Source organism: Mobula hypostoma, chromosome 2 (genome assembly GCF_963921235.1).
Source record: "Mobula hypostoma chromosome 2, sMobHyp1.1, whole genome shotgun sequence".
NCBI classification, from domain to species: domain Eukaryota; kingdom Metazoa; phylum Chordata; class Chondrichthyes; order Myliobatiformes; family Myliobatidae; genus Mobula; species Mobula hypostoma.
The window spans coordinates 155490509-155507286 of NC_086098.1; the positions used below are offsets into that span (position 1 = coordinate 155490509).

The following is a 16778-nucleotide window of genomic DNA, read 5'->3' on the forward strand; positions in this document are numbered from 1 at the left end:
TATTAGAAGATGTTACTGGGAAAAATAGCCGACTATTTCAGAAAGAAACAACTTGTTCTTTTTGGCTGTGTAATTCAATAGATAAGAATCCTCTCTTTATTCTGCCATTGCATTTCTTTGGGAGTTGACAGAGTTGAATGGCTTGTACCTGAACATCTAGGAAATTATCCTTTCATGGGACTTAATTTTCCAAATTGAGAATTAGTTATTATTAACAATTATTAATTATTAATATTAATGCTTAGCAATCCTTGGTTGGAAAAGCTAGAAGCTATTTGCTTTCTTTCACATGCAATATTGAATTTTATTTATTATTTATATTTCAAAATCGGCATAGCTAGCAATGTTAGCGTCCTTAACAATCCTTGTGATCCCGCACTTTGAATGACTGTCGTCATCCTGATGAAGGTGCTCACTCAAAACTGCTATGGACAGGGTTGAAGCATTCAGCCTCAAAGGCGATGAAGGAAAAGCAATAAATTTTCAAGTTAACATGGTGTGGAACTTGGAATGACAATTGCTGGCAGTGGCTTTCCCATGTATCTGTTGCTGTCAAAATGACTTGGGTAAACAACTGTGGTGTATTTTGTAGATGCAGGACATTGTAACAATAGTGCAGTGGTGTTGGAGGGGATGAATGCTTGCTGTTATGGCTGGTTTTCTAATCAGTAGTTATTGTTTTTGATGGTATTAAACTTCAAATGGTATTGAAGCTGTACTCTTCCAGACAAATAAAGAGTATTCAGTCAAACTCATGACTGTGCCTTGTAGATGATAGTAAAGCTTTGGGTGTTATTTGAAACACCAAAAAAATACACAGCTCCTGTAACAGAGTTACTGTGATTGGACCAGTTCATTTTTTTTTTCAGTTAATGGTGATTTATGATGTTGGGGGGAAATTCTGGAAATTCCCCAGTATCCAAAATTTGGCAATGCATCTTTATTTTCTTGCTTTGGAATGTTCTGCTGTAATCATGGATTGAGAGATTAAAATACCATGTGATAGGGATGAATTGGGCAATGTGTGCTCCTCTTAGTTGCTCATCCATTTTCTGGTAACCATAAATAAACAAAATATTGGTTTTCTGTAACCATAAATCTACTTATTTTATAATACTTTAATCTCGCTGATTTCTGTAAATTTCTCAAACACTGCTGTAAAGTGCCAACAGGGGATCATTGGACCTTCCCTAAGCTGTTTGTTAGCTGCACCTGCTCTACTGAAACCTGGCTAGCGACTTTGATAAACTAAAATAAAATGACTGTGCTTCATGTTTTGTCAGTGCAGCCTTATTTCTTTTCTGCTTTTTCCTGTACATCTGTTTCCTTATAGTCAAATTAGCTTGAGATAAACAAGCCCTTCCTCTTCCAGTCACCAAAACTAACATCATAATTAATCAACAGACATGTGAATTGTGAAGTTCCATTGTTCAACAGATTCTCAAGTTTTCTTTTCAATTATTACCTACTGTGGCATATTGTTCCCAACTATTGCCAGATGGAATTTTTATGAGGCACATCTAAATGGGGTTTTGTTGTAGAAGATCAGGAAAATTCCAATGGTGCAACGAACAGGGTCGTGCTTGGTGTCCTGATCAATAATTATTTGCCATTATGTGATCTTCCAGTCCTTGCAGAGTAACACACAGAAAATGCTAGAGGAACTCAGTAAGTCAAGTGACATCTATAGAGAGGAATAGTGTAACATTTCGGGCCAAGACTTGTCCTGATGAAATGTCTCAGCCTGAAATGTTGACTCATTATTCCTCTCCATAGATGTTGCTTGATCTGCTAAGTTTCTCCAGCATTTTATGTGTGTTACTCTGGATTTCCAGCATCTGCAGAATCTCTTGTGTGTATCAAATCCTTGCCTCCTTGTTCTTCAGTTACTTGAGAAGCAGTTTTCCACAAGCTACTCCAACAGCACATCAACAAAGTCATTTCGGGTGTATAGGGTCATAAAACATTACAGTACAGAAACAGGCCCTTTGGCCCATCCTGTCCAGGCTGAGCTGTGATTGTGCCTTGTCCCATCCACCTGCAACTGGACCATCGTCCTGCATACCCCTTCCATCCATGCACTTATCCAATGTTCTCTTAAATGTTGAAATCAAACCTGCATCCACCACTTCGGCTGTCAGATCGTACTGCGCTCTCAGCACCCTCTGAGTGAAGAAGTTTCTCCTCGTGTTCCCCTTAAATATTTCACCTTTCACCCTTAACCTATGACCTGTAGATCTCATCTCCCCAAGCCTTAGTGGAAAAAACCTGCTTACATTTCCCCTACGCAAACACGAGGAATTCTGCAGATGCTGGAAATTCAAGCAACACACATCAAAGTGCTGGTGAACGCAGCAGGCCAGGCAGCATCTCTAGGAAGAGGTTCAGTCGATGTTTCGGGCCGAGACCCTTCGTCAAGATGAAGAGTGTCGGCACAAAACGTCGACCGTACCCCTTCCTAGAGATGCTGCCTGACCTGCTGCGTTCACCAGCACTTTGATGTGTGTTGCTTGCATTTCCCCTATCTATAGTCCTATATTCTGTACACTTGAATTAATTATCCAGATCCAAAGGATTGCTTTCTTTGGAGCAAATAAGGTTAATGGGGAATTTATTAGAGTTTGGACTTGTACATTTTAATTGAGAGGAGAATAAAGGATTGATGTTTCTATTGGCGGTCACTTAATAACCAGGGGAGTCAGATGAGTTAAAATGAAAGAAGTTAAGGGAGGATGAAAACTTTTGTTTTTACTTTGAATTGTAATGATCTGAGTGCATTGCTTAAATGATTAGTGGAAGCAGATTGTGTAACAACTTCCAATAGCGACCTGGGTATCTAAAATGAATTTGTAGAATTCAGGAAGAAGTGTGGGAAAAGTGGGACTACGTGGTCAGTGCTTTCAGAAATTGGGCACAGATGTGAATGCTGTGGAAGTCGATGACTGCAACTGCTGAATGCTGCATTTTTCCAAATACAAAGTGTTAGATCTGCAGTTCATTTTTAACTATCACAAGCTTCTCCACAAATTTGTTTATTAGGTCTGAGTTCTTACAGTTGCCTCTTGTCTGGAATGAGATCACATCCCAGTAAGATTGTCAGAGAACCAGCTAGGGAAAATTGGCATGAGGAAGTTGTGTGTGAATTTGAATCATTGTAGGCTTCCTGTTGTACTTGCTAAATAAACTAGGTGCCATTTAAAATCATTGCCCTAACAATATCATATTATTAAATACTATGCAGCCTTTGACACAATATGCTGTATTACAGTGTATTGCAGTCACTGAATAAGGTGGCTGTATTACAGAATACACTGTAACCTCAGACCATTATGCTTTGTCGAGTTTGCATTAAACAACCCATTGTAATCCCTCTTTTAAGCTGTCCTGTTGCAGAAGGCCTTGCCTTCCCTGACCTTTCAAAAAGGTGTGCTGTTAGGGTATATGATGGAGTTCTCAATATTGCAAACTAAATAATGTGACATGATCTTTAGGCTAAGCTTTAAGACACTCTTGCATTTTGTCCACAGGTAATGATATCACTATAACCCAATCACTACTTACACACCATGGTGTCCCGGTCGTCACTTTGTCCAATGGCAAGTCGTACTGCTTCAATACGTCCCTCTGCACGTGGTAAGAAATTGAAGTTTTATTGGTCCAGTGTAGAGCCTTGTATAAAACTGTGCAAATGGAAAGAGTATTTTTTAGTTAGTGGAGCAAATAACTGCAGGGAAGGATTCAGAGAGCTTTATGTTAAAGATTCAATCCAGTGTGCTTCTGTAGTTGTATCTCACTCTTGTACCTTACAATTTGTCATGTTACCTGATGTACCACATAGCCATTGTCTCTGATATGATTCCCACCCCATGTGGAGATGGGCAAGGTTTGACATTCTGCTCATGTTGGGTTGTTCCTGGGAATGGAGTGAACATTCGCATGAATGCTGTTCCATGACCTCAGAGCATGCATTGTGGCTGTTCCAGTTCTAAGCCATCCTCCTCTCTGTGTCCTTGGATTGAAATCAACTTGTTTGTCTGCAACCAAATATTCTTCAGCTTCAGCATTTCTCTTTCTTTCCCGATGACACAGGTGAGGCAGACATTGAACAGCCTGGGCATTTGTTTAAGACAGCTGAATTTCAAGCTCAGTTCATCATCTGATCTCCTGTTTCCTTAAGGTGTCACCAGCCTTTTTCATCACTTTTTCCCTAACATCTCAAGACCTATATTCATGCTGTTGTTAGCTCTAGATCAGGGATTCCCAATCTGGGGTCCATTAGCCTCTTGCTTAATGGAATTGGTCAATGGTATAAAAAGGTTGGGAACCTCTGCTCTAGATATTCACACTGAAGTATCCATACTGAGTATTGCCTCTTACTGGTTTTACGTGCTTTCTTTTAGTTTCCCAGTAGGTGAATGGTGTCCCAATGTCTTGAAGCTACAAGTGGCATATGGTTGCAAAAATGTGTGAAATGTGGAAAAGAATATTCACACTTTGCAGTAGAACTCTGGTAATCCAGCATCATTTAACCTTTGGCAGTACTGGACTCGCAGATTTTCTGGACAATTGTATGTTCTTATTATTACATAAACACAGCTTCATTTTGTTTTTTTTGTTTTACACATTACAAAGCAGTAAAATACTATTTCCAGAGTACCCGTGAATTTAAAAGAAGAACGTTTGCAAGTGCTGCAGGCTGCAATTCTAGCTGCAAAATTACCCCCATTTCTGATCCCTGGTGTTCTAGGCCAGCGGTCCCCAACCACCGGGCCGCGGACCGGTGCCGGGTCGCAGAGCATGCGCTACCGGGCCGTGAGGAAACAATATGATTTGGCGATAGGAGTCAGCTGCACCTTTCCTCATTCCCTGTCATGCCCACTGTAGGGCCATTACGCATGCGAGGTCATTACGCGCGTGTCGTCCATGTCAGCGCGGGAAGGAGATCAACTCCTTGAGCTTGCAAGTGACGGCGGGCTGAAAAGTATGTTTGACATAACATCTCTGCTGGCATTCTGGATCAAAGTCAAGGCTCAATATCCTGAGATAGTCACGGAAGCACCGAAAACGTTGCTTCCATTTCCAACATATCTCTGCGATGAATGTAACAAAAACTAAATTGCGGAATAGGCTGGACATAAGGAACCCCCTTCGAGTATTGCTGTCTCCCATCACCCCGCGATAGGACTGTCTTATTGCAGGAAAACAAGCCCAGGGTTCCCACTGATTCAGCGATATTGGTGCGTTGCAATGATTTTATATGTTCATATGGGGAAAATATGCGCTGTGTGTTTAATATCCAAACGTTACTTAAAATGTTATGATGCTATTGACTTATATAACCATATAACAATTACAGCATGGAAACAGGCCATCTCTGCCCTTCTAGTTCGTGCCGAACGCTGCTCTCACCTCGTCCCACCGACCTGCACTCAGCCCATGACCCTCCATTACTTTCCTGTCCATATACCTATCCAATTTAACTTTAAATGATAATATTGAACCTGTTTCTGACACTTCTACTGGAAGTTCGTTCAACACTTACGTCAAGCTCCCCCGACTCCCCTGATAATTGACATTGCTATATTCATGCGAGGAAAATATGCGCTGTGTGTTTAATATTAAATTCGTTAGATAAACCCTTTTAGAAACGAAATTGAGTGTATTAGCCAGTGATCACCGATATTCTGGTAGTGATTAACACCCCCCCCCCGAACAGAATCGCCAAAAACGATTTGTAGAAAAATAATCGGCAGGTGCACGCATGCGCAAGTCACGCATGCGCACTTGTGCCCGCGCAAGGCCTCATGGTCATTGTAGTCTTTCTCTGGGTAAACACAACGTATTTGACTGCTACTCTTGTCCGTTGGCAACTATTCCCCCGCCTCAGTCAGCCAGTCCGCAAGAATATTGTCAACCTGAAACTGGTCCGCAGTGCGAAAAAGGTTGGGGACCCCTGTCCTAGACCTTTGTCTCTGGCCACACTTTGCTTGTTTCCTGGGCTCGTTGCTCATGTTCCAAACTAATGAGTGAGCTAATTGCTGAACCATTAGGATGCCAGTTTGTTGGAGCTGTGCTCTGAACCAATTCAAAGCTCTGTCTTGCTATTTGCAAATCCTCCATGGATTTTTCAAATCAATCATCTTCCACCGTTGTTCATTATGATACGTCAGTAGCCTGTCTGTTGTCATTTGACATTACCCTTTCCATACCCACCTTCATAGCCAGTACTGTCTGTTTCATCTGCTCCACACTATGGATAAATATAAATGGATACAAACCCCTTGTCCTCTCCTTCGCCAAATGTTCCTCATTCTGTGATTGAACAGTATCCAATTGTCAACTTTATAAATCATCTTGGAATGTTCTTGTTGCATTAAATGCATCATAAAAATGTAGGCAGCTCGGTAGCTGATGTCAGAATCAAAAGGCATGTTTCTCATGAAATTCAGGAGTTGTGTTCAAATGAGACCATGTGGTGCTAAACACCTAGCTGGCAGGTCAAGTTAGATGCATAATGCGATCTCTGCAAGGTATCACCAGGTAGGTGTTGGCTACTGTCGTGACAGTAATTTGTCATGGAGAAGAGGTTGTGCTGGTTCTACTAGAGAATCAAACATAAGGGAATAGAAGATTTGTGTCTGCAGGTAACAGAGTGGAAAGGATTAAATAGGATCAAGTTGTTTGTGAATCACCCCTTCCTTGCTGTAATTTCAGCAATCATCAGAGTAGTAATTAGGGATGATACGGTTATTATTAACTGCACATCATTGAAATTTATTTCTGGTGAATTGATTCCCATTATTATTCTGTAAGTGAAGTACTGGACTGCCTTTGCTTAGCAATGTCTGTAATGTCATGATGTATAATGGTGAGTGCAGCAGCTCTTGGTATAATTCAGTGAACTGAGAAAGTTGTACTCTGCCAAAGTTGCATTAGGGCGAGTGACATTGAGGGTTTAGTATTGGGACACTATGCTTTATAAGTATTACAGTCATATAATCCAAGCATACCCTTTCACTTCATAATTCTTAACAGTGCTACTCTCTTTCCAAATTCTTATTCGTATTATTTTTAATTTTGTGTTTATAATTAAATTGTATTTGTGCTATTTATTCTTTTTTTCGCGTGTTGGGTGTTTGATGTTTTCCTGAACGGGTTCCATGATGTTTCTTTGTTTTGTGGCTGCCTGCTGGAGAACGAATCTCAGAGTTGTATTCTGTATACATAAATGTACTTTGCATTTTTGAACTTGTATTTGGAATTTCGAAGTAGATCAATGCAGTGTGTCTTTCAAAGCCTGTCAAATATTGTGTGATGGACAGGTTGGTAGTCCCAGTCATTATCCTTTCACATCAGCCCAAACCTCCTTTATCAGAAGGTTTTACAATACGCTCATTAATGGATGTAACTATTGCATGACAATCTTAATTACACAGTTTAATTCTTGAGTAGCCCCAGAATAGTTGGAACAAGTTATACTTGAAACTTTTTGATGTATTATTTTTACAGCCACTATGGTCTGTTGTCTTGTACGCCAGGAGATTAATAAACCTAAATATCTGTAACTGATACCAGTTAACTGATTTGACTAACTAGGGGGATGCCTGTACTTCCAAATAGATCAAACTCAGTAGTCAGATAATTCATAAATAGTGCTTGGGATTGTTTCTTCAGTCAGATTTAGATATTTTGTGTTCTTGGGATTTCCCCTTGGTATAAACAACCTATTTCTGTGCAGCGCACTAGTGCTGTATGTAAAGATAACAGACCAATCTTTCGGTTACGTTTCTTTGCATTGGACAGCCGCAGAGGAAGGACCAGCATTCAGTCGCGTCTGCATGGATCCCATGCTGCACAGGTGCACATTTACATTGCGGCTTCTTACAAAATTGTCTGCTTGTGAACACTGCTCAACTACCACATGCAAATATATTGAACTGTGTACAGTTTCAAATTTGTTGTGATTAAGTACAATGTGTATTCCAAGCAGTTAGAAATAACTATTAATATTTGAGAATAGCTCGAGTTGAGTTTCTCGCAGTGGCCCAAGATTGTAATTGGGAACATTAATGTAATTTTTATGTTTTTGTCAAAAATACTGTGTGGAAAATGTCTCTTAAAACCAACCTTGCCGTAAAAGCATCTGATATTTACTATGAAGTGTTTGCCAATATGAACCTGAACTGAAGCTAACCGATTCATCTGATCAGTGAGGGTTAAGGGAGCAGATACTTTTCATGTATGTGTGTGGGAGGTGTTCTGTCCAAATTGAGTTGTTGTATTACTCCCAAGCTTGAAAACAATAAAAAAAAGAGCAGATGAAATTGGCCATCGTGCTTAGTCAGAAATCTCACTGAAGATTTCTGTTTGGCTGCTGCTCCAGAATGCAGTGTACTTTGTTACAGCCTGTTTCTTCGGTAGGCTGTCAGTAAGTCCATGGATCCTGATGGGCTTGGTGCTGCCAAATGTCCTTGGAAGCAATCCAGCATAGACTTATTATATGATGTACTTGCACACATGGGGAACTTCAATTACTGTTACAGCCCAATTCTTCATTACTGGAAGAATAATATGACGTCATTATAGAGATGATGCGCAGACTCTTATCCAGTACTTTGTGAAGGTGACTAATACTTCTAATCCTTGTGGGTGACTTTCCAAAGGCATTATTAATATGTAATGATCTGTTTCCAATGAGGGATGAAGTAGTAGTCCAGTAAAATTGACCTGTGTCAACCTATTATCTCATTTAATTGTTTTATTTTACAGGAATTTGATCTCAGATAAGCAGGACTCACTGGTTCAGTGTGCAGATTATCGCAGCTGCTTAACTTCTCAGGAGGCCATGTTGTGTTCTGGACCCTTGGCTACTGTGCAGGGATGTGGAATAAAGTGAGTAATAGGATTCGTGTATGTTTTAATGCTAGGATTATTATGGGTATGGGTGATGAACTTGCAGCATAGATCAGTACATGGATCAGTATCTCAAACTTGGTTGAGAGAGGGGCAGGAATGGGTGATGAATTTAACAGGTTTTCAAAGTTTTAGAAAAGATAGAGGAGGAGTAAAAGTGGGAGGGTGAGGGGTTTATGGAAAGTACCCGAGTAATCAAAGAAAACATCACAGTTGCACTCAGGAGAGAAATAGCGGAGGGGTCAGGCACTGTCAATTTGGGTAGAACTCAGGAATAGGAAGGGTGCAATCACACAGATAGGATTGTACTACAGACCGCCCCCCCCCCCATAGCCACCAGGACATTAAGGATCAGATATGTAATCAGATTAAGGAAATCTGTAAAAGTAATGGGGTTGTTGTCATGGGCGATTTCAACTTCCTTTATATAAACTGGGTCCTTCTTAGTGCAAGGGGGTTAGATGGGGCAGAATTAAGAAGAGTTAATTGGAAACACCTTTTTTTCTGACAAGTCCACATCAGACATGTGGAGGTTGTTTAAATGTCAATTGCATAGAGTACAGGAAAGGCATGTTCCTGTTAGAAGGAAGGACGGGGATGGAAAGATAAGAGAACTTTAGATTTCCAGCGAGGTGATGGATTTATTCAAGAAGAAAAAAGAAAAGTATATAAAACTTTGGAATTTAGGATCAAATGAAGCACATGGATATAAAGAAGCCAGAAAAGAACTGAAGAAGGGATTTAGGAAAGCCAGGAGTGGCCAGAAAACATCTTTGGCAAGTAGGATTAAGGTTAATCGCAATGCATTCTATACATGCGTCAAGAGTAAGAGGATAACTAGGGAGATAGTGGGACACTCAAGGGTAAAGGGGGGAGAATTTGCTTGGATGCAGAGAGTGTGAGTGACATACTTAACGAGTACTTTTTTAAGGATATGGAGAACCAGGAGATCAGTGCTGAGTGTATAAGTATGGTAGGGCATTTAGAGGTCAAGGAGAAGGAAGTGTTGGACTTCCTAATGAGTGTTATTGTGGATGTCCTCATGGCCTGATGGGATTTACCCCCAGGTTATTGAAGAAGGCAAGGTACGAGATTGCTGGGCCCTTGACCAGTATCTTCATGCCCTCTCTAGCCACAGGCAAGGTCCTGGAGAACTGGCGAGTGGCTAACGTTGTACCTCTATTTACGAAGGGAACAAGGGAAAATCCTGGGAACTATAGATAGTGAATCTCGTGTTAGTTGTAGGGAAATTGCAGAGAAAATTCTTAGGGATAGGATATATGAGCATTTGGAAGCTCATGGCCTAATTAGAAAAAGCCAGCATGTTGTGTCTTACTAACCTGATTGAGCTTTTTGACAAGGTGAGGAGAGAGATTGATGAAAGTAGGGCAGTGGATATTGTCTATATGGATTTTAGTAAGGCATTTGACGAAGTCCCTCATGGGAGACTAATCCAGAAGATCCATGGTGAATTGGCTGTTTGGATCCAGAACTGTTTGCTCATAGAAGACAAAGAGTAGTGGTTGAAGAGACTTATTTGAGCTAGAGATCTGTGATTAGTGGTGTTCCACAGGGATCTGTGCTGGGATCTCTACTGTTTGTGATGTATGTAAATGACCTGGATGAAAATGTAGATGGGAAGGATAATACCAAGACTGGTGGAGCTATGGATAGTGTAGAAGTCTGGCAAAGAGTACAGTGTGATGTAGATCATTTGAAGATGTGGGCAGAGAAATGGCAGATGGAGTTTAACCCAGATAAATGTGAGGAGTTGCACCTTGGTAGGGCAAATGCAAGACCCTTAACAGTATCGCTCAGCAGAGAGATCTTGAGGTTCATTGCTTCTTGAAAGTGGCTACACAGGTCGATAAGGTGATTAAGAAGGCTTATGGAATGCTTGGTTTTATTAGTCAAGGCATTGAGTTCAAAAGTCAAAAGGTTATGTAGCAACTTTATAGAAATCTGGTTAGGCCACATTTGGAGTAATGCATACAGTTCTGGTCGCCCCACTGTAGGAAGGTATGTTGTGGTGAAAGGGGTGGGTGCAGGGGGGATGTGAGGGATAAGTGTTTTACTCTGAGAATCGTGGATGCCTGAAATGCGCTGCCTGGTATGGAGGCAGAGACTTTTAGGAGAGGTTTGGATAGGCACATGGGTATAAGGAAAATGGAAAGGTATGGACATTATGTAGGTAGAGGGATTGGTGTTTGGATGTTTTGAATGGCATTTTAGCTGGTCGGCAGAGCATTATGAGCTGAATGGCCTGTTCCTGTGTTGTACTGCTCCCATGTTTTATGTACATAGGATAGAGGGATGATTTTCATGGTCTGAATATAATCATTAATTTTTCCCATGTTTTCTGTAAGCTGGACACATTTTGTTCTGCTTTGTTCAGTTCATTGATGAAATGCTTCTCAGTTTGACCTGTATGACTTATCCAAATCCCAAAGCTTGCCAGGGGATCTGGCACCTCAGCAAGTTGTGCAGTAGGATACAGAAGCACACTGCATAGCTGGCACAGAGCTTTTACTTTCTGTACCCTACCTCAAACCTTTCCATAAGACCATTAGATATAGGAGCAGAATTAGGCCATTTGGTCCATCAAGTCTGCTCCACATTCCATCATGGCTGGTTTATCATCCCTCTCAATCCCATTCTCCCTCCTTCTCCCCATAACCTTTGAGAAGGGAATTGGGAAAACCAGGAGAGGCCATGGATTGATTTACTAATCAAGAATCTATTAACCTCCACTTTAAATATATCCAGTGACTTGACCTCCACAGCTGTCTGTGGCAATGAATTCCACAGATTCACTTCTCTCTGGCTAAATAAATATCTCTTCATCTCTGTTCTAAACTCTGGGGATGGAACTGGACTCTCTCACGGTGGTGTCTGAAAAGAGGATGCTGTCCAAGTTGCATGCCATCTTGGTCAATGTCTCCCATCCACTACATAATGTACTGGGTGGGCACAGGAGTACATTCAGCCAGAGACTCATTCCACCGAGATGCAACACAAAGCGTCATAGGAAGTCATTCCTGCCTGTGGCCATCAAACTTTACAACTCCTCCCTTGGAGGGTCAGACACCCTGAGCCAATAGGCTGGTCCTGGACATTTCCTGGCATAATTTACATATTATTATTTAATTATTTATGGTTCTATTACTATTTATTATTTATGGAGCAACTGTAACGAAAACCAATTTCCCCTGGGATTAATAAAGTATGACTATGACTAAAGGAAGGTCCTTGTATTCTGAGGCTGTGCCTTCTGGTCCTAGACTCCCCCACTTGATGAACTTGCATTGGTTTTGCTTTGTTCTTGCTGGTTAAGGAGGGAAAGCCAGTACATACTGTGCCTTTCCCGAACACTTTATCCAGAGGATGGTGTGAATGTGAAGCTTGCTAATACATGGAGACATTGGAGCAAATAACATTAGTGTATAATGGAGAATCTACTGTATGTATGGTTTGTACTGACGGGGTAGTGTGGAGGAGATTCCTCTAAATGCTGTCATAGTCAACTTCAGTTGAATCAGCTGTTTTCACACACAAAAGTCAGTAGTTTTTTGTGAAGGAATTAACTGTCTCTGTTGTAGGTTATTTTATTGTGTTCTGTTTTCATTGGTGACGTGCTGTTTTCCAGTGCTGGACGTCAGGCTGCCAGACTCTCTTCGATGCCCCATGTTTTACAGCGAGGGACCACACTGGCTTATCTCGAGAACCAGGTTGCAGCTGCAATGACGCTAAAATCTAGCCAGGAATATCGGCACTGGCTTCTCATCTACACCCGTTATTTAGTAAATGAAGGTGAGGGAGTTTCTTGTTGCTTTGACTCGGTGATCTGAATCACAAGCATACACTCCACTGACATTTACTTGTAATTGCAGGATTTGAACCGCGCTTAAGGGAACTCTGCAAAGATTTGCTCGGCCCAGTTCACAACTCTTCCAGTAGCCAGTGGGAATCGACTGTTTTGGTAGGCAGTTCGGTTTTTTTTCAAAAAACACAATGAAAACATTCATAATGTGATAATGTTGACAGTTTAGAGAAATTAAAGTTAATCTTTCAAGCACAAACCATCAACGCATTGCATCATATCCTGGTATGGAAATACCAACGCCCTGGATCAGAGAAATTGTACAAAAAGCTCCTAAACTAGCATTGACAATTTCACTCACTTCGACCCTGAACTGAGCGCTAAGCTGCAGACTTACTTTCAAGGACTACAACTCATGTCCTCAGTATCTGTCTATCTGTCTGTCTGTCTGTCTGATTTATCTTTTGTTCAAGTATAGTTCTCATAAATTCTATTAAACTTATTTATTGCCGGCAAGAAAATGAATCTCAAGGTGGTATGTGGTTACATATAAATACGTTGATAATAAATTATGACTTTGACCAGCTTTTGCTTTTGATTAAGACTGTCAGTAAATTCCAGTGGGCTTGTCTCTTGCGTCCTCTGACCTGAGGCCCAGCAGCCGTTCAGGCCTAGCTGCTGTATTTGAAGGTGCAGAGAGCTTGTGCGATCAGCTTGCTCCGTTTAGTTCAGTTAAATGTACGTGCGCAAGAGCCATGGATGACAGGCCTACTTAGCTCGACCTGGCCCAGTGTACCGGAATATACTACAGTACATCTAATATACAGTAGTTGCAGTTCACACCTGCTGGTTTCCTGTTTGATCTATTAGCTTTCAAGAGAGCTTTCTTGTATACTCCCTTGGATTTTAACATGCCTTGTGTAGTTGGCAAATGCACAGGACCGGTCAGAAAGCACTTGTGCTTGACCTGGGGTAGCTGACTGTAGGGTCTATTACAAGCTATCTTGTTGAGAAAAAAGAGCAAAAGTGTCAGTCTCTGCAACCCTGCTAACAAGTGGATAGACATTGAAGTCAAGACTGAAATTCCCTGAGTTTCCCTGTGCTTTTCTAATCATGGACGTGGAACTGTGCTTCAGGACATGATGCTATCTGTAGCACAGGAGAGGAAGGAAAATGATGCCCGCTTTATCCTTTTCCTCTGGAAGCTTGGGTTTATTAATGTGTATATTTTCTTTATAAGCTGTGTTGCATATTGGCCAGCAGTTGGCAAATACATGTAATCATTCCGTGTAATTAATCCTTGCAGTGAAATGTAACAAATCATTTCGCTACAAAAACAACATGAATTAAGTTATTCCATTTATCTGTACGTATTCACTTGTGCTGTATTTGTCCATGTACAAATATTTGCCAGGATACTCAGTTTATGCGGGCAGCTCTGTGATGCGGTGGGGAGAGCGGTTTCCTCACAGCTCCAGGGACCTCTGCTGCCTGTGTAGAGTTTGCATGTTTTCCCTGTGACAGTGTTGATTCCCTGCAGGCTCTCCAGTTTATTCCCATGTCCCAAGGATGTACATGTTCATAGGTTAGTCTTTCACTGTAAATTACTCCTGGAATAGAGTTGGAGGGAAGAATCCGGGAGGAGTGGATGGGAATTTGGGGAGAGCCAGATGGAATTAGTGTAGGGATTGGCTATACTGGACTAGAGGGCCCGTCTCCCTGTATAATGATTTTATGGCTTTACATTACCTAATTATTCAGGAAGGTGAAGAAACAGGGAAGGACCTAATGCTATTTGAGAGCCTGGCTGTTCAGATTTGCTGCTTTGTTCAAGTGAGACGTTGGGTCTGTAGCCTGCAATGTGAAATGTGAATGAGGGACTGAACTGGGAGGGCAGATGCCACAAGTGGCTGTGTTAATGGGAGTGAGTGTTGGTGCTTAAAAACCTATTTCTACATCTCAGTGAGTGTGAACTTAGTATGTGGAAATCTCTTCCTTAAAATACTTAATAATTTTTCTCCTTCTTGCTTGCATGACAGAACTATGTTGTAGTTATTAAATCTCCTTGTTCCTTTGCCAGGGTCTTCGGAAGAGGGAGCTACTGAAGGAGATGCTTCCAGTGATTGGCCAGAACCTTCGGTTCCAGAGGCTCTTCACAGAGTATCAGGACCAGCTGGATCTCTTGAGGGACAAGTAACACTGCCCTAGTGGGTGCTTGATGAGGATCTGACCGCGAACGCTCTCTGGGAGATTTGCTGCGGCCGGCAGGTGACCCTACCTGGGAGCGATGGACTTTAGAAGGTTTGGGTTTCAATCTGAGGGAAGAGTCCGTATTCAGCTACACTAGGCTGGCCCACTGCAGTGGATGACATGCTCACAGAAACAGCGCAACAGACGGTGCTGGTCTTAATGCATCACTTCACAACAAGCGGCCGTGCAGCGCACGGGAGAGATGATTGATAAATGTACTGGGGGACATTGGTGAGCAGGGAGCCAGTACTGCACCCAGAGAATGGTTACAAGCAACCAAACTTTAACATCTCTAGCCACTGTGTGACAAACACTGGCCTCCCTACTTGCCAGATATTGACTTCTCAGTCCTTGCTCATTTTATAAACTGTCAAGTCCAATACTGTTCAACACTCAGAAGTTTACTGTTGTTCCTTGCCTTGGAGAGGCAAGGACAGCACAACTGAAAGCTGTCAGTCTTCGGACCCTCTTGGTTAGAAGATGAACTGCTGAGTTCAGACTTTTCATGGTGTTAGTTTTCTGTTTGCCTGATGTTACTAAATTACATACTTGTTTAATGTATGTCCTTGTTAGATGTGTGAATGGGGAGAAAAGAATTCTAATGAGCCACCATGGGCACGGCAGAGATGTACAGAAACCTAATTCGCCCTTTGGTACCGTTTAACTTTATACAGGCAAATTTTTCGTCTTTTTTTTAATAAAATAAAGATAGAATATTGCATCCCTGTTTCTCCCTTCTAGGTACACAGTAAAGCCTCTTTGATTTGCAGGTAAAACACTGTGTGTCAGGCACTGAGAGACTGCACTTTCCTGGCAGAGAGGTGCATGTGGTTGCAGCAAGCTGCTGAATTATATGGAGGGAGCGGGTTGTTCCAGCTGGATTGGAAGATGCTGGAAACTGGTATTTACAACTTTACCATTGCAGTAAATCAGCTGCACGAAGCCCAGGATGTTCAGGATTACTATTCCATTGCAGTAATAGGCCTGAAACCCAAGTGTGAAATCAGTTGGATCTGAAGACTGCTCTCCTGGCTTTCCACTGGCGCCCTGCTGATCAGCATGGTCCCCTGATACCTTTATGTGGAAATAAAGTAAAGCTAAACTGCTGTGCACGTAAACCAGTATAGACAGGAGCAGGCTCTTCTGTCCATGATATCTGTGCCAAACACAATGTCCAATGAAAATGAATTGCTACTCCCTGTACATCTGTATGCCTGTATTCCCTGCGTATTCATGTGTCTGTTTAAAAGCCTCTAAACTGCCACTATGGTGTCTGCTTCCACCAGCACCCCCAGCAGCCCGTTCCAGGCACCGACCACTCGTTAAAACCATCACTTGCCCCATACATTTCCTTTAAAGTTCCCTCCCCTCATGTCCTCGGGTATTTCACATATCTATCCTGGGAAAAAGTAGCTCTTGGGTAGTCTTAGATAGAAAAATGGAGGACTATGTAGGAGGGAAGGGTTTGATTGATTGTAGAGTAGGTTAAAAGGTCAGCACAACATAGTGGGCCAAAGGGCCTGTACTGTTCTGTTCTATGTGAACCCTATCTATCCCTCTCATAATTTTATGAACTGCCATCAGGTCTCCTCTCAGCCTCTGCTATTCCAAAGAAAACAACTCAAGTTTCTCCGATCTCTCCTGAAAGCTAATACTCTCAAACAACTCAAGTTTCTCCGATCTCTCCTGAAAGCAGTTTGTATCTTCTCCACAGTCTGCACATCCGTTTATTGTGAGTACCAGAAATGCACACAATAGTCCTAATTGTCGTCTAACCAAAGTTTTATAGAGCTGT

At 41.7% G+C, this 16778-nt stretch overlaps 1 protein-coding gene across 3 annotated transcripts in view; it reads left to right on the plus strand.

Annotated features, from left to right (window-relative positions):
• LOC134342587 (protein HIRA) overlaps positions 1-16272 on the plus strand; it is a 139650-nt gene extending 123378 nt beyond the window's left edge. The window contains exons 20-24 of one of the 3 annotated variants that reach the window (XM_063040907.1): positions 3528-3633; positions 8770-8892; positions 12560-12723; positions 12804-12892; positions 14814-16272. In XM_063040907.1, coding sequence (XP_062896977.1) covers positions 3528-3633; positions 8770-8892; positions 12560-12723; positions 12804-12892; positions 14814-14930 — 599 coding nt within the window. In that variant the 3' untranslated portion in view covers positions 14931-16272. The remainder of the gene's footprint in view (positions 1-3527; positions 3634-8769; positions 8893-12559; positions 12724-12803; positions 12893-14813) is intronic. The other 2 variants (XM_063040905.1, XM_063040906.1) reach the window with 2 other exon arrangements.
• Positions 16273-16778: the final 506 nt, after the last annotated feature.